We start from the raw sequence: 17,393 nt of genomic DNA on the forward strand, positions 1-17,393 counted from the left end.
GGAAGATGGTTCATATTTGTATTACGTAGTGCATATGGCAAGAACGTAACGATCGGACATTTGAAGATAAGGAGCGGACACTAGAGTAGCTTCGATCTTTATTTTTCTGTACTTTATTTCTTTAGGTCATAACTATAGATTTTAATGGCCTTAATGTATATTATTTTCATATTTTCACTTCTGTGACCTAAATAGATCTTGTCTCTTATATATCAACGTATTTGCCTCTGCCTTATTCTTTGACTAAAATATATATATATATATTAGTAAATCAGTTTTATAAGCAGGGTTGTCATTCTTTGCGCATTGAGGAAACCCGAGTGCGGACCTTGTTCCCTCGAGAGGATTATAATGGCCGCCGCTTAGAAAAACAAAAACAAAAAATCTTAAATTTTTGCCCCAACTCAAGGATTTCAGGATGAAACAAAACTGCATTAGTTTCTTAGTCAAAGACGATGAATTGTGTAGTTCACATCATGCAAAATCTAAGAAACAGAAACACCATCAGAAAGTTGGGTAATCAACGTTGTAAGTGAAAGCAACAGAAAGAAGATGGTGTTCTTCCTGCAGAGTAAATGCACGAATATATAGAGTACCGAGAGTCGCAGAAATTACAAGAAGTTTTTACCTTCATCCATCTCTCGCTTCTCGTAGCCAAATTCAGGTCGATTAGAAATAGACATTTAACTATTTAAGAGTTAAGACTGCTTATTTGGCTTACGATGGCAACTTCCCGGAACGGAAAACCGAGAACTTGGAAGTCTCCGAATACGAAAACCCAATCCCATTCTCCTCCAACAACTTCTCAATCAACCTCTTATCCCTCTCCGGATCGTCGCTCTCGCATTCCACCTCGTAACACGTCCCGAAATCGTAGTTCGTCTCGTCCACCTCGAGCTTCAACCCTTGCCATTCGTACACCGCCCTCACGTTCCTGAACCCGCCCAAGCACACCAGCCCTTTCCCCCTCCCTCCAAGCCCGAACTCTTCCTTCACTCGACGAATTATCGCCGAGGAATCCACGGATAAGAGGCGCCAAGGCTCGGCGATGCAAGCGCGGGCGAGGGTGGAGTCCAGGGGCTCTTCTACCTCTTCCATGCGGAATATTCCGTCCGAAATTACGGGTTTGGCCTTAAGGGAGAGGATAGTCTGGGGATTGTGGCCGTTGGGTCTGGAGAAGCGGACGCGTAGAATGGCGAGATTGGAGGAGAGCTCGGAGTTGGAGCCGTCGAAAAAAATGTTCTCTTGGATTAGGGTTTTGGTGTGAAAAGGGGAGAGGAAGGAGGAGAGCTTTTGGTGGGAGACGGAGTCAAGGAGCCGGAGCTTGACCTCGACTTCCATTGTTTTGCCGGGGCGAGGTTTGGTTGCAGCCTGAAAAAATAGAGATAATGCCACATAAGATATTTTGAAGTAGTTATGCTATACGTAAGCCTCACACTCTGTATATTATTTAAAAAATATATGATTTTACTCTTTTATCCTCATATTTCATATTTCATATTTTATGAAACATGAGGGTAAAAGAATTAATTCACATACTTTTAAGTGGTATGCAAGAGTGTGAGGTTTATGTATATAATTTTTCATTTTGAAGACATATTTTGCAATAATATTATAAGATAAAAATTATTTTTATAAGTTGATGTTATTTTATAAAATATTTTATAAAAATATTCATTATTCAAAATATAATTATTTAAAATATTATATATTTTTACTTAAAATCAATGTTTCTCAACTATTTTTTTTTTCTTAACCTAATTATTTAATAGTTATTTGAAATATTTTTAGAGTAAAATATTATTTTAAAGATAAATAATATTTGATTAATTTTGAAAAAAGAAATGAACTTACTGTAACTTAAAATAAAAATTTTGAAATTTTGACTACTCCAATGCAAACCACTTTTGAGCTATTTAACCAAAATCTGGCTAGGCATTAGTATTTGACTAGGCCAATATCAGTACTCTTTTAAAGGCTCATTTCTATGTCGTTTTCTTTCATTTTCTTCTTTTCTCAACAATATGAAGAGAGAAAATGCAGAGATGAAGGCGATAAAAAGAGAGAAGACGCAAAGAGAAATGAGTTTAGTTTCGAAGAGAGTAGAAGAAATAAAAAATGAAGAGAAATATGAGAATGTAAAAAGATTGAAAGGAAAAAAAAAAAGTAGGATACAAAAGACAAATCGCTAAACACGAACTACACACACAGATGATGACAAAAGCACTATTCACAAATATCCGCACTTATTATTATAAAATATATATATATAAAGAAAGAAATCATTGTTTCTGTCCATCCAGACGAAAGCGAAAATATTCTATTAAGTTTTCTAAATCTTATGGTGGGACAATGAGAAAATCTCGTGATGATTTTTATAGAAAACCTTCCAATAAAAAATCTTTTTCCTAAAAAAAAGAATTTTCAAAATCCTTCAAAATGAAAATATTTTAATTGCGGTAAGATTGAACATTTTGCTAATAAATGTCCCAAGAAGCCAAACAAATTCAAAAACAAGCTTAATCAGTTGAATGTTAATACCAATGATCAAGAAGAATTTTTTCGACTCTTAGAAACAAGATCTTCCTCATCATCTGACATCCATGAAATCAGTTTTAGTGATTCAGAGTATCACTCAGATACTAAATCATCGGATTCTCCAAATATTAAGCTTGGTTGTAATTGCAATGATTCTTGTTGCAAGTCTTTGAGTAAAACAATTAATGTTTTAATCAAAGCTGAAGAGTAAGAAAATCTTTTATTAACTTTGATTTCCCAAATTATCAATCCGGAGTTTAAAGAATAATATATTCACAAGCTCAAGAAGACGATGATTCGCCAAGAACCAGAAATTTTGAAACAAATGATTAGTTTTCAAGACATTTTGAAAAGATTTCAAAAGAAAAAACCTAAAAATGTTTCTACTAATAATTTATAACATGAAATAAATTTTATTAAAAAAGAGATCATTGAACTCAATTTTGAGATCAATAATCTTAAATCTGAAAATTATGTTTTAAAACAAGAATTTTTATGTTTTAAAATTGACAAACAATTTGATCAAAATATTTCTTCTGATAATGAGCAAACAAATAATATGAAGTAACTACTTCTCCTTTTAAAATCCCTGCCACCGAGTCCAAAGATCTCAAAGAATCAATTGTTTCTGGATTGACGAAAAGGCAAATCAATTGTTACAAAAATTATTGAAAAACCTTTGATTATTTTACTACAGGATTGACCTAACAAAAATTACACGTATGCTGATATTTTCAGTGTAATTAAGAAACTTGATATTAGTATGTGTAATGATCAAATAATATTTCGTGAACAGATGAAGAATTATATATATATATATAGTAGAGGCTATAAAATATATTTTTTTCACGTTAATCTCAAGTTTACTATTTTTTTTTTCAAAATAATTTAGCTCGGTTTATCGAAGGAAAATTCTAATCCTAACATCTTTGACATGACATATTTAACGCTAACTGTGAGAGAAAGTCACATTAACCATTTTTATGTCTAATATGCATCTTGGAGATGACATAACACCATTAGCGCGATGTCGGAGCAGACTTCCTAGCTTGAAGATTCAGGTTATGTTGGGATACAGAAACACTTCATCTCATCTTATTTTATCATTATAATTTTTTCAAATTTTCATACAAAATATAATAAACAATTCAATTTTTTCAAATCTCAAAACAATAATAATATTAAAAAAATAATATTTTAACAATATTTTATTTAATTTTTAATTTTTATCTAAAACTATCTTATCTCATCTCACTATCCAAACGGGGCCTCAGAGTATATTTCTGACAATCAATTTCCTGAATAAGCCAGTTCGACCAAACGATAACAAACATGATACAACATTTGAATCTGAAGATAAAGAAGACATGGTTTCCAGTTAATTTCTTCTGTTATTAATGGAAGCAAGGTGAAGGAAAACAACTGTAGAATGTTAAAATGTTCTTAGATCCTCATCAACAAGCATATACATTCAAGCTAATAGAACAACTATTGAGTGATTATGCAGACAGAATGGACTGGACAATATGTAAAGAACAGACATTTCCTCCTTTTATGAACAACTTTTCCCAGTTCTCCCTACTATCTCCAATATGAGTTTATTCAATATGCTCATCACTTTCCTTCTTCGGCTTGAGGACTAATCATCAAGGGATTTATAATTCTCCGAGGGCATGTCCTTATATTGTGCCCTTTTTCTCCGCACAACCGGCAAGTGTATGTTCTGTTTCCAATGTGCAAGCCTCTTTTGGCATGAGTACCACTCAGCTTTACCCCTGTTATCTGAGGGCAAGTACTGCGATTGTGGCCACTTTGACGACACTGTCTGCAACGATGATTCCTAATAACCGTGTTTCCATTATTGCTTGACCTTGAGTTTTGGCAGGTTCTTCTGTTATGGCCCTTTTCTCCACACAACCGACACTTGAACTGTCTACCGATCAAACTATCCCTCAGTTCTGGACAGTAGTGTCTCCTGTGCCCCTCACGTCCACAATTTCTGCAGTAAAATCTTACTCCTGCATCAGAACAAGAAAATGGAACCATGTGAACATGTACACCAGTAATTTCCAGAGCATAACAACCATAAATAAACAATTAAATAAACCAGGTCACTCGTCCAAAGCCTAGCTGTAATGAGAGCTACACTTTACACCATCAGTAATTTCCAGATCACTAAAGCCCATGAATACTTTTTTTTTTTTTGGCTTGGAAAATTTATTTACGCACCCTAGGGGAGGAAAATGCTATCTGGGGAAGGTTTCTCACCCCGGTTTTCTTTTGATGGCAAGCAAAAATCGGGAGGGAGTGGGAGTGTTGCTTGTCAAGATAAGGTAAAATGCGATGTATGAATGGCCGAATCAATTGGCCTTTGAGTGATCTGTATATTATATAGAAACTTTACAAGAGAACTATACATGGGAAGAAACTAATTATCGAGTGATTCTAGCATTCTTAGCCTTATATGGAAACTATATTCTGTACAAGCCTAAGTAACGGAAGTAAAGATGAGATAAGGAAAGAAGAATAGAAGGAAACTATATTGATGATGGACAGTGCTGTCCATTGACAGCCCCCCTCAAATTGATGCGGGTTGATCAACAAGCATCAATTTGCCACTTAAGAAACAGTGTCTATGGCGAGGGAGAGCTTTGGTGAAGATATCAGCAAGTTGTAGTTCAGTGGGAACATGTGGGAGAGTGATAACACGAGCTTCAAATGCTTCACGGATAGAATGACAGTCGACTTCAATATGCTTCGTGCGCTCATGATAGACAGGATTGGCTGTGATTTGAATAGCACTTGTATTATCAGCATGTAGTGGTGTAGGATCGGTCTCAGAGAAATCTAGCTCAGCAAGCAAACCTCGAAGCCAAATAATTTCGGAACAAGCAAGAGACATTGCCCGATACTCAGATTCTGTAGATGACTTAGAGACTCTGTCTTGCTTCTTACTCTTCCAGGAGATCAATGCATTACCTAAGAACACACACCAACCAGTAATAGATCGACGTGTATCAGCACAACCAGCCCAATCAGCATCGCTATAAGCAATAAGGCGATGAGAATTGCCTGCAGGAAAGAATAAGCCACGGGCAGAGGTGCCCTGAACATAGCGTATGATCCTACGGACAGCAGCCAAATGAAGATGACGAGGGGTCTGAAGAAACTGGCTGACTTGTTGTACTGCAAAGGAAATGTCCGGTCTAATAATGGTGAGATAGACAAGACTACCTACCAACTTCCGGTATAAACTGGGATCCTCAAGTAAATCACCCTCCTCTTTGCGAAGCTTGACATTCAATTCCATGGGAGTATCAACCGAAGTGGCCTCCTGTAGGCTAGCTGTAGCCACCAGGTCACTAGCATACTTATGTTGATTGAGTGAAATACCAGATGAACTACGATGCACCTCAAGACCAAGAAAATATGTGAGAGACCCAAGGTCTTTCATATGAAATGACTCAGAGAGATGAGTCTTGAGCTGGCCAAGTAAAATAGAGTCGGAACCAGTAATCACAATATCGTCAACATATACCAAAAGAACAACAATACCCACATCTGATTTCCGAAGAAACAATGAAGTGTCATACTTGCTCTGCTTGAATGAGAATTGTAATAAAGCGGTTCGAAATTTATCAAACCAGGCCCTTGGAGCTTGTTTGAGACCATAAAGAGAGCGACGAAGCTTACACACATGCGAAGTCGAAGGAGTACTCAGTCCCGGTGGTGGTTTCATATAAATACACTCTTTAAGATCCCCATGAAGAAAAGCATTCTTGACATCCATCTGATGTAGTGGCCAATCATTAGAAGCAGCAAGAGCTAGAATCGTACGAACAGTAGTCATCTTAGCCACAGGAGCAAAGGTCTCTTCATAATTGACACCATATTCCTGATTATTCCCAAGAGCAACAAGTCGAGCTTTGTAACGATCCAAACTTCCATCAGATCGAACCTTGACTGAGTAAACCCATTTGCAACCCAGAGGAGCAATTGTTGGAGGGCATGGCTCAATGTCCCAGGTATGATTGGCCTCTAGAGCGGCAATTTCTTCCTGCATAGCTTGTTGCCAACAGTCATGCTTGGCAGCTTGTGAGTAGCATGTGGGAATATCAAAATTGGATAAAGCAGCAGTAAGAGCTGAAATAGAGGTCCCAGAAGGAAAACCATACCTATCCGGAGGTACAGACACTCGAGGAGAGCGTCGTACCAAGGGCTCTGGAGGTGCTGCAACTGACTGGTTCTGGAGCATGTTAGGATCAGATATCGGGTGAGCCATGGGAAGAGACTGTGGGCGGGAGCGTCTCGTATACACAATACCTGGTTTAAAGCGAGAGCGGACAGGAGGAAGATTTGAGAGTTGCTGCTCAAAGGAGGGGAGGACCACAGTGGAAGAAGAGGGCACAGATGACACAGGAAAGAAATGTTGATTTTCAAAGAAAATAACATTCCTAGAAATGCGTGTGCGATGTAAATTAGGATCATAGCAAACAAATCCTTTTTGACACACATTATATCCCAAGAATGCACATCTAACAGATTGAGCAGATAATTTATGTCGCTCATGAGGAGGTAAATGAACAAAGCATACACAACCAAATGTACGAAGATTATCATAACTAGGTTGCTTATCAAACAAGCGGAAATAAGGAGACTCCATGTGTAAGACTTGGGAAGGTAAACGATTAATCAAATGAGTAGCAGTTTTCAGAGCCTCGACCCAGAACATGGATGGAACAGAGGATTCTAACAAGAGGGTACGTACCATGTCAAGAAGAGTGCGATTTTTGCGTTCGGCTACTCCATTCTGTTGGGGAGTAGCGGGACATGAACGTTGATGAATAATACCTTTAGAAGCCAAGAAAGCCTGAAACTCATTAGACAAATATTCACCACCAGAATCTGTGCGTAATGTCTTAATAGTCGCAGAAAATTGATTGTCAACATATGCTAAAAACTCAGTGAAAGTACGAAAAACCTCAGATTTGGAATGAAGGAAATAAACCCAAGTAAATCTGCTATGATCATCAATGAAAGTCACATAGTATTTAAATTTCTCATGTGAACTAACGGGGGAAGGTCCCCAAACATCACTATGAACAAGATCAAAGCAGTGAGAAGCTCGACTAGCATGCAAAGGAAAAGGAAGAGTTTTGCTTTTACCAAGTTTACAAGAATCACACTCAAGAGATAAAGACAAACGTTCTTTATTACCAAGAAAACCAGAGTTCAATACATGAGATAAAATCTGAGTATTAGGATGGCCTAAACGACGATGCCACACCATACTTAGATTAGGAACATTATTACAAGCAAAAGACGTAATAGAAGAAACTGAAGAAAGTGCTGGAACAGGTAAAAATAGTGGAAACAAACGCCCCACTTTAGGTCCCTTCGCGATCGGCTCCCCCGTTACCTGGTCCTGCACAACACAACCATCACCAGAAAATTTAACAGCGCAATTGTTATCCACTAATTGACCAACAGAAATAAGATTAGTGGAAAGTTGAGGAGCAAGAAACACATCAGTAAATGTCGAAGAGGCATCTCCGACAGCAGCTATGGGCAAAGAACTACCATTGGCAGTTTGAATAGCAGATTGACCAGCATAAGGTCGAACATGACACAGAGCAGTGGGCGTATTTGTCATATGATTAGAAGCTCCCGAGTCTACGTACCAGAGTTTAGTAGAATTTTTACCTTGAAACCCCATCGCAGACAATGCTGAAATTAGCATCTGTTGCACCATTTCAGGAGTGCAATAAGTTGCTGCAGGAGATGCAAGATCAGAGGAAACACCTGAGGAAGAGTCATGTACTGCAGAAGTCGCTGAGGGAGAAACAGACACAGAAGTCTGAAATGCGTGAGCCTGACGATTCTGGGGACGGATACGACATTCTTTGATAATATGTCCCTTTTTCTTACAATAAGAACAATATTTTTTAGGACAATTGGCAGCAATATGCCCATAGGCCTTGCAGCAGAAACACTGCAAATTTTTAGAAGTCATAGGTGATCCGTGTCCTTGGGCAGCATAAGCCACAGTCACTGTACCAGAACTACCATGAGATTGCTCCAGAATAGCTTGAGTACTAAGACGTTGTTCCTCGCGAAGTAACTCACCAAAACAAATATCCAGCGAAGGAACAGGAGATCTGTTCAGTAGAGAAGAGCGAACAGATTCATATTCCGAGCGTAGTTTCATAAGAAACTGATCACGCCGGCTAGTCTCATGAAGCTTCTGAATAGTGGAAAGTGCAGCAACAGGAACATCCGCGATAACCAAATCAGTATATTCATTCCAAAGAGTCAAGAATGCCGAGTAGTAGTCTTGGATGGAAAGACTACCATGTTGAAACATGGCAATCGCATGTTCCAACTGAAAGCGACGAGCATCATTGTCTTGATGATAAACTTTCTTCAGGTAATTCCACATGGATTGAGCGGAGCGATGAGCCCGCAAGTTAGTGACAATATGTGGCTCCACCGAACTAAGAAGCCAAGACATGATCCGAGCATCAAGTACATCCCAAGAAGGCGAAGACGCGACATCTTTGGAGTTTTCAGGATTGGATGTTTGTGCAACATCCGTGCCATCAATATGGCCCCAAAGGTCTTTTCCCTTGAGGAAAAGTTCAAATTGAAAAGCCCAAGTAGAATAATTTTTGCCTGTAAATTTGACACATATAGGTGCAGAATCCATTGCAAAAAAATGGAACTCGAGACGAAAAGAAATTCCAGAATAAACTTAAGGAACCCAAAGAAAATGAGTTTCTGCCGACAAATGTGATAAGGCAAAAAAAATAATAATACGAAGACCAAAAAATTAATTTTGCCGAAATCACCCACTCAGAAACGTAAACAAGAACGCAGGAACAGAAGCCCAGACCTTAAACAGAGCTGCCGAAACACACCACTCCAGAAGAAGAGCGTGTCGATGGAGGAAGGAGATGCCGAGAGAGCCCAAAACCGAGACAGAACCTGCCGAGAAAGGCTACCCCAGAAGCAGAGCGCCGAAAAATACGAAGCTCGTACGTCTGTCGATACACGAGAAATCGAAGATGCCGAGAGGACGACGCCGACACACGAAACCGAGACAAATCGAAGATGCCGAGAGGGACTGCCAAGACACAGACCACGCCGACACACGTAACCGAGACAGAAGACGATGCACGCGGGCAACAACGAAACCGAGAGAGAAAAAAAATCAACCGGCTCTTGATACCATGTCAAGATAAGGTAAAATGCGATGTATGAATGGCCGAATCAATTGGCCTTTGAGTGATCTGTATATTATATAGAAACTTTACAAGAGAACTATACATGGGAAGAAACTAATTATCGAGTGATTCTAGCATTCTTAGCCTTATATGGAAACTATATTCTGTACAAGCCTAAGTAACGGAAGTAAAGATGAGATAAGGAAAGAAGAATAGAAGGAAACTATATTGATGATGGACAGTGCTGTCCATTGACATTGCTCTCATAGAAAGAATCACAATGATGAAGAGCATTCGCTCTCAAATGGTGCCATGGCAAAAACACAAGTCATTCAGCTTCCAAATAGTGTAGAAAAACATAAGATCTGAAACCACATTAGGTTGAAACAGTTTCCATGTTAGCATTTTATGCAAACTATGCAAATCCATTGTTTTCGCCAGATACGGAATAGGCTAAAGGGGGAAATGAATGAAAATTGAAAAATACACGGAGAACAGAGTAAAGTTTCAAGTAACATACCAAATCACATAACGACAAAATATAGTCAACTACTCAGAGTTACATCTCTTACCACTAATCCAGGAAAACAAAGACAGTAATACACACATTGCAAAAGTTGTCAGCAGTGAACTGTGTTGTATTAGAACAGACCTTTCATAGCAATGCTCCTCTTGTGACGGTTTTCCGGATCACTAAAGAAAGCTTTTAAAGCTTCAGAAGCACGCCTTCGCGCTGCAGCTGTTCCTTTGGCTTTCTACATTGCAGACATCTCTCAATATCAAATGTTGGAAATTCAAGGTTCTATAAACATCTCTTCCAGGTTGAAAAAGAGAGGAGCTACAATAGCATCTATTTAAAGAGTCCTGCTACTTGTAACATCCCAAAGTGTAACACCAGCATAACACCAATGACATGGCACGCATTGACATGCCGTCATGTAACATCCAAAGTGTAACACCAACATAACACCATTGACTTGGTTGTCTCACACCTCAACGGTTTTACAAGTAGAATGTTTTTCTATTTAATATGTAAGACATACACTTACCAACTTGAACCTTACCTTATTTGGTCCTGCAATGAAATTGGAGTTGCACATTTACAGCTTTAGGCCTAGCCACATTTACAACTTTGAGCCATATGGTGATATTGGAAATATCTACTTCAGTTTTACTAATTTTTTAACCAAAATAATCCTATATAATAGATACAACACTGCACAATTATATCATCCTGGGAACACCGGATGGAACAAAAGTTCATTTTACATATCATGCCATCCATTAAGTATCCTAAGAAACAAGATTGTATGGGAAGTAGAATATTTTTTGTTTGATGCTCACTTACAGATCCTTGAAGTCCAATTCTTTATGGGTAAGCATTAGAAAAATTTTAATTCAGAACAAGCACCGCACCATTGATGCAAATCCGTCACCTAATAAGATATCTGATGCTGTGAAAATGGAGAGCATTGTGAGACAAAACATTTGCATACCTTAATTGCAGCAACTCTTTGTGCTTGAAGTGTAGGATCGCTGTGGATAATTTTCATTCTCTTGCTAAATAGACCTGTTTTGGCATTGAGACTCTGCAATAATCCAACTAAACCAAGAACTTTTTAAATGATCTGATCAAGATAGTTTAGTTTTCAAATTTTATAAAAAGAACGCATGATGAGGAATGATGCAAACATTATTTGTGTCCAAGGCCTACCATCATCAGAAGAACCAATTGCATGATTGGTTTATAGCAAGCACGTTATATATTACATCATACAAAACTTTAATTGAAGGGCCTTTAAGAGTCTGCATCCACTCTGAAAGGGAGACATGATACTATTTATCTAAAATTCTCACATGATACTATTTATCTACAACTCTCACAAGTCTTACTCCAAGATCCTTTACCTATCCCATAAATATATATATATATATATATATATATCTAGTCACCCATAACTTGTTCAAAATGGAAGACTGTGAACTTGTGGTTTCAGTTGTACTTGGAAATTGATGGCATTTCAATATGGCTAAGGTACCTACCCTTATATGTACTCAAATCAAGTCTCAGACAACAGATCAATATGCAATGTATAAAAAAATACATGCCATGCTTTGTATAGGAAGCCTGTCAGATAAAGGTTGAGGCAGGCAACTAACTTTCAGTGATCGGCTAATTTTTAATCCGACTTCAGGAGGTGGTGATGGGTAAACACGCTTTGCTTTTTTCTTCTTGCCCATCTTAAGCTCTAAATTGTCAACTTCATCATCTTCCTTCATTTTGAGAGGAGAACTGTTTGGAGGGGGTGGGAGGGGATTGGGGAGAGAAAAAAAAAAAAAACCAACATTAGAAACTTTCTGCATCCATTAAAAAAAGTTTAATAAAAATTCAAAAAATTTGACATATAAAATTGAAAACAAGAATCCTTCAAAACTACTTTGCATCATCGAGATGGAGATTGTTTTGACATATGAAATTAAAAACAAGAACACTAGAAAAATACTTTGAATCATTGACCACAATTTTTTTTTTTTGATAAGTAAAATAAGTATATATTCATCCAAACAAGTGTCAATTACAAACAAATGTTCTAATGCTCCCATCCTAATTAAGTGGGAGCATTAGAAACTAAAAACTCATGAAAAATCATCGACCACAATTGCTCTATAACTCCTGGAACAAGTGACTTATAGGAATAGAATAGGCTTAGATTTCCATGTGGCATGGTGTAGAGCATGAAATGCACCATACAGTCCATTGTTTGTTCTAGGGGCTCAAACCACCGACATAAGAAGCATTCCAACATTGTCATTCAGTATTACTAGAGTTTTGGGTGACCAATCTTATTTTTTTAAAAACATTCACCTAATAAAACATTCCTATCTTTTTTTTTTTTTTTTAAAACATTCACCTACAGACCAAACATCTATTAAACACCAAAATACTAAAATACCATTGATCATCCTTTTAACCATTATTATTTCATCACCCTTGACGTGGCATCAAATGATTGGCAGATAAGTAAAAAATAAGAAAGAGTTTTCCAACCATTTGATACCCGCATCGAGTGATAATGAAAGGATGACGATGAATTGAATTGCTCACAATCATTTGCATTGGTTTTTGTGATTGAAAAAACACAAAACCCAACACCACTGTCACAAAACCCTCTTGCAATAATTTCTCTCCAAATATCATTTCAATGTACCCCACCAATTTTTCAAACTACAATAAAAAATATTCTCAATCCAAACATATTTTCAATGGGCCCCACCACTTTAACAAAACACCATAAAAACCTCTCTCTAAAAATCTTCTCAAAGATTTCAGAAGTTTAAAAAAAAAACTTCAATCCAAACAAGCCCATGGCACAAATTCTAGCATGTCATCTTTCAAAAATAAATGTATTGCAAACTACACCAACCTCCCTTTGAATTTTGGAGACAGGTCAAGGACTTGCATCCCATTTTTAGATAAACCTCAGGTTAAGAAGTTTCTCTTTTCGAGTTTTGTATCTTCACTTGAGAGGTGAGTTTTAATGGATGAATCATGAAACTAATGTATAGCTGTGTTAAACATAATTTTAATGTGGCCAGACCTTACTTGTTTTGAAACATTTGTGAGCCTGTGACAGGTAGGTAAAAATGTAAAAACAGAATTTGGTCCAAACTGATCTGTCAGAAAATTTCTATATCTTAGTCTTAACTGTTCAATGATGTTCCCAATTTTTGGCAGTACAATATTCATGGAAATATATGATTTGGTGAAATCATCAAGCTGGTTGGGGTGCAAGGAACACATGTAACCCTCAAGGTTGGGCCATTGATCCAAGCTGAATGGAACCATGGGTTTGTCTTTGATTTCTCATTTTCATCAGCCTCTTGTATTTCTTTTTTGAAACATATCTTTGTCATTAGTCTTTTCAGACTGCTGTTCAAATCTCTTTTCGGCTTTAGCCTAAAGAAAATGATAAGATCATTCATTGTTCAAGGAAGCATTAATGGGAGAGAATGGTTGTCAAAAACTCTTCGTTTAACTTCAGCAGAGTAAATAGACCCTGTGGAGTCCAGTTATTAAAAGGCAGACATCATGAAAAGTTATTTCCCAAATATCAAGGGCAACATACTAGATTTCAAAACAATTAGTAGATCTACATTACAAGACCATAAATAAAGGAAACAAAAGAAAGTGGCAGTTAAAAAGGCAAGGGTCTAGTGTCTCAATATGATGTTCTAGATTAATTGCATTTGTGCTTAAGACGCATACAAGTATAAAATAACAATTGCAATGACAAAAGTCAAAACATTTGAGAGTAAGTAATTAGTTCTTTATTAAAAATGGCTGAACACAGACCAAATTAGAAAGATTATATATTAATATACGCTAGCAAGTGACAGCGCGATGTGGGGAAAAGATGAATTTGATCAAACAAATAGTGTATAATAAAGAGAGGATTTTGAAAGAGTTACGTAGAGCGAGCTTTCTCCCATGGTCGCTCATCAATTGACTCTTCCCATATGACACAATCGCCCAAACACTGTCGACAAGTCATTATACCCTGTTGCCAATAGGACCAAAAAAATAAGCAGTAGGATAAAGAACATTCTGTCTTACCATGAAGACCAATGTCTCACTGCTCCTTAATCATAACAAATGATTGGTACAATCCAAGCAAGAAGAGTATTAGCAATTTTACTAAGAACAACAAACAGAAATTAAAGTAATTTTCTTTCCTTGAATGGCTACACATGCACCTGGTGGATTTTAAACCCCCAATCCCACTCTCCATGCTGAACTTACAGGGAGAGGAGTTCCCATTTTACCTAGAGCTCAATGACAAAATTAAAAGTGAAAGAGTTATGCTATTTACAAGCCCGTTGTGTAACATGTCACTTATCGTGGAACCCATTATATTTATAAAAATGTTCAAAATATCAATATTTTTTTATGTAAGCTGATGTGGTGCTTACACATCAATAGTGTGTATGGTGAGTCAATAAACAGGCTTGCAAATGGATTTATTCAAAGTGAAGAGTTATGCTATTTACAGGTCTGGTGTGTAACACATCACTATTTGAGGGACCCTCATATGCATAAATGAATAATAGTCAAAATATCAATACGTTTTTTATGTAAGCTGATGTGATAGGCTTCCACATCAGCGACCAATCACAAGTACAGAACTCATTGACCCTCTAGAAGTTTATTAATACAACCTGATACAATATTTGCCATACCACCAATATTGATGTTAGAAATACAATGCAAAAGTGTTCGGCGTGCAGCATGAGGGCGTAATGTATGACCGCAAGGGGAACGGACAGTATTGGGTTGTCTCATGATGCTATGAAACTGCACAAAACCATTTTGAAAGGCTGATAGATTAGTTGAATTAATTTTATGAAGTTTAATTTAAGGTTTCTTCACAATTTGTTTCAGCTTTCCCTGTCTATGGTCTGCTTTGGAAGTACGATTACATAAAACAAAAGTGATCTGATAAACACATATACCGAGATTAATATACAAAAACAAGAAAAAGGTGAGAGTTTTCTTTTCTAACATAATAAAACATTTTATGTACTCATACCAAGAATTTAAATTTTGTAGGTCTTCTGGCTAAGGGCTGTCTGGCCCTCATGCTTAAAACTCAAAGCAAGATACAAACTCCCATGTAGTCTACCTTCAAGGGTGTTTTACGCCAAGAAACTTAGTGCAGTGCAACAATGACTCAGCGTCAAACTGTTTTAGGCCATGAAGATCAGCATGTGCAGGACATTGCACAAAAATATCTCTGACTTTCATAAGTTATGGGTGCAACTTAAGTATCTTCACATACATTTTGATGCACTTCTAATCCTACTAAAAGTATTGCGAAGTCATGCAACTCCATCCCCTTCTCTAAACACAATACGTAGCACGGAGACCAACCAGCAGTCAGCCATGCTGATTTGACAGAAAACTGATAACGGTTCTTAACTTGACAACCAAGTATCTTGTGAAAGCTGGAGCGACAAAGAATGTTTTCAATAGTCAGATCTGTCATGAGGTGAGTGCTAGCCACTTGGTATGGAGGAGATGCGTTGCTGTGTGCAACAATTTTGTCTTGCTATGAGAAAGAGAAAATAATTCCATTCCAATTGGTACAATTGCAATTTAAGAGTTTCCAGGTTCAACTATCATTATTGGCCACTTTATGTAAAAAGATTCAAGGCTATGAGGATCCTTTGTCGGCAGAACCAAAACTATGTAATTGTTTGTCTGATCTCAAATTACCAAAATTTTCTATAGTCGTTTCCATGGGATGTGTACTTCACTCCTAGAAACGGGTTAAGTTTTTTAGAAGTGCCCTCTCAACAGTAAGTGACGAGTACCAACTGTGTGTGAGTGCAATCCACTATCCATCTGGAACCATTAAAAGAGCATATACCTTCCCATTACATTGTGGACAGTCTAATCTTGATCTCTCTATTCCACACTCTGTACAAGGAGTATAACCTCTGCCCCGGCAAGTTGGGCAGGGTAGCTCTCTGATGTACTGCCCACTTGGACCAAACCAGGACCGTGGTTTGGGTACACCAGAAGTCTCATTCCTGAAATTAAATTTAACAAATTGGATGTCATGCATCTCATGGTAATGGAGATAGATATAAGAAAGAAACAAAAGAAAATACTACAGCTGATTCTGACAAGACCAACTTAATGAAACTATTTCTACTAGAAATGAAAGGACACACTAGCTAGCGCCTAGGATCAATGAAAAATATATCACTAAATAACACCTCTCTCCCATTTTATGTAGGCTTTACCAAAATATGCACGTAAAAAAATCAAATACAATGGCATTAAATGAAAGATAAATAAGACTGATATGATAATCGTAGAAGTTATTAAAAACGAAAGCATTCTAAACCACATCTTTGGAGTAACAGCGAGCTTGTATTGCCCTTCGGATGGATCATTACGCAACTGTACCACAATTAAAACAATTAAAAAAGACAGATTTAATGCCACAGCTGTAAAAGGAAGTAATTGTATATGAAATTGCAGCATAAAAAGGAAAAGACGGATTAGAGAGAGTACCTGCTGGCTTTGTTTGGGAGTTGGAACGGAATCGTCACTGGTAGAGGAGGAAACAGCGCTTGGGATGAAGCTAATCTTACTCTTGGAACGGTGGAATATCACGAAACACAAGTTTTTGCGCCTCCATTGAGATGACAGCAGAAATCGAAATGAGAAACAGAGCGAGGACATTTCATAAGTTAAAAAGAAAAAAGGAAAAAAAAAAAAAAAAAAAGAAGAAGAGAGAATCTGCGAAAGGATATGTGAACGAAAAAAGTTTCGAACGGAAAGGAGAAGGAAATATAAAAAATGATTAAGAAAGATCACAATTTCAAGGCATTTTGAATTTTTGAGGTTTCATTTTCATGCGTGTGGCTCATGTGGATAGAAGACGACCACTCCTGACTGTAGAAGCCGAAGCCCTTCGAATGTCCCCACGGTTTTTTCCAGTGGGATGTGTAAACCGATGCCTACGTTTACAAAGGTTTTATTTATTTTTTATTTTTTAGATTGATGTTGTGCAGAGGTTTCACATTTTATATCTCACTTAAAAGATACATTATTTTATTTTT

General features: G+C 37.3%; 2 protein-coding genes across 4 annotated transcripts; both read right to left on the reverse strand.

Annotated features, from left to right (window-relative positions):
* Positions 1–465: 465 nt before the first annotated feature.
* Positions 466–1,394, reverse strand: LOC108989774 (triphosphate tunnel metalloenzyme 3-like). The gene has a single exon (XM_018963509.2). The coding sequence runs from the start codon at positions 1,339–1,341 to the stop codon at positions 718–720; it is 624 nt and encodes a 207-aa protein (XP_018819054.1). The 5' UTR covers positions 1,342–1,394; the 3' UTR covers positions 466–717.
* A 2,502-nt stretch (positions 1,395–3,896) lies between these two features.
* LOC108989814 lies at positions 3,897–17,243 on the reverse strand. Of its 3 annotated transcripts, none has more exons than XM_018963566.2 (8): positions 16,843–17,238; positions 16,676–16,728; positions 16,190–16,352; positions 14,232–14,320; positions 11,922–12,054; positions 11,258–11,350; positions 10,414–10,516; positions 3,897–4,556 (listed from the first exon to the last, which is right to left on the reverse strand). In XM_018963566.2, exons 1-8 carry the CDS (start codon positions 17,011–17,013, stop codon positions 4,153–4,155), a joined length of 1,209 nt encoding a protein of 402 aa, XP_018819111.1. In that variant the 5' UTR covers positions 17,014–17,238; the 3' UTR covers positions 3,897–4,152. The 3 variants fall into 3 exon arrangements, with proteins under 3 accessions (XP_018819111.1, XP_018819110.1, XP_035542530.1); XM_018963565.2 differs by having other exon boundaries at positions 16,673–16,728; positions 16,843–17,237; XM_035686637.1 differs by lacking the exon at positions 3,897–4,556 and adding an exon at positions 7,887–7,963 and having other exon boundaries at positions 16,673–16,728; positions 16,843–17,243.
* Between the last annotated feature and the right edge of the window lie 150 nt (positions 17,244–17,393).

This window comes from Juglans regia, chromosome 16 (genome assembly GCF_001411555.2).
Source record: "Juglans regia cultivar Chandler chromosome 16, Walnut 2.0, whole genome shotgun sequence".
Classification (NCBI taxonomy): Eukaryota; Viridiplantae; Streptophyta; class Magnoliopsida; order Fagales; family Juglandaceae; genus Juglans; species Juglans regia.

Coding starts and splice junctions, on each gene's coding strand:
- LOC108989774 (XM_018963509.2), bottom strand. CDS start 1,341: ATGGAAGTCGAGGTCAAGCTCCGGCTCCTTGACTCCGTCTCCCACCAA.
- LOC108989814 (XM_018963565.2), bottom strand. CDS start 17,013: ATGTCCTCGCTCTGTTTCTCATTTCGATTTCTGCTGTCATCTCAATGG. Junction 16,729..16,842: donor CTCCCAAACAAAGCCAGCAG/GTACTCTCTCTA, acceptor ATTGTGGTACAG/TTGCGTAATGATCCATCCGA. Junction 4,557..10,413: donor GAGGAGCATTGCTATGAAAG/GTCTGTTCTAAT, acceptor GTTCTGATGCAG/GAGTAAGATTTTACTGCAGA.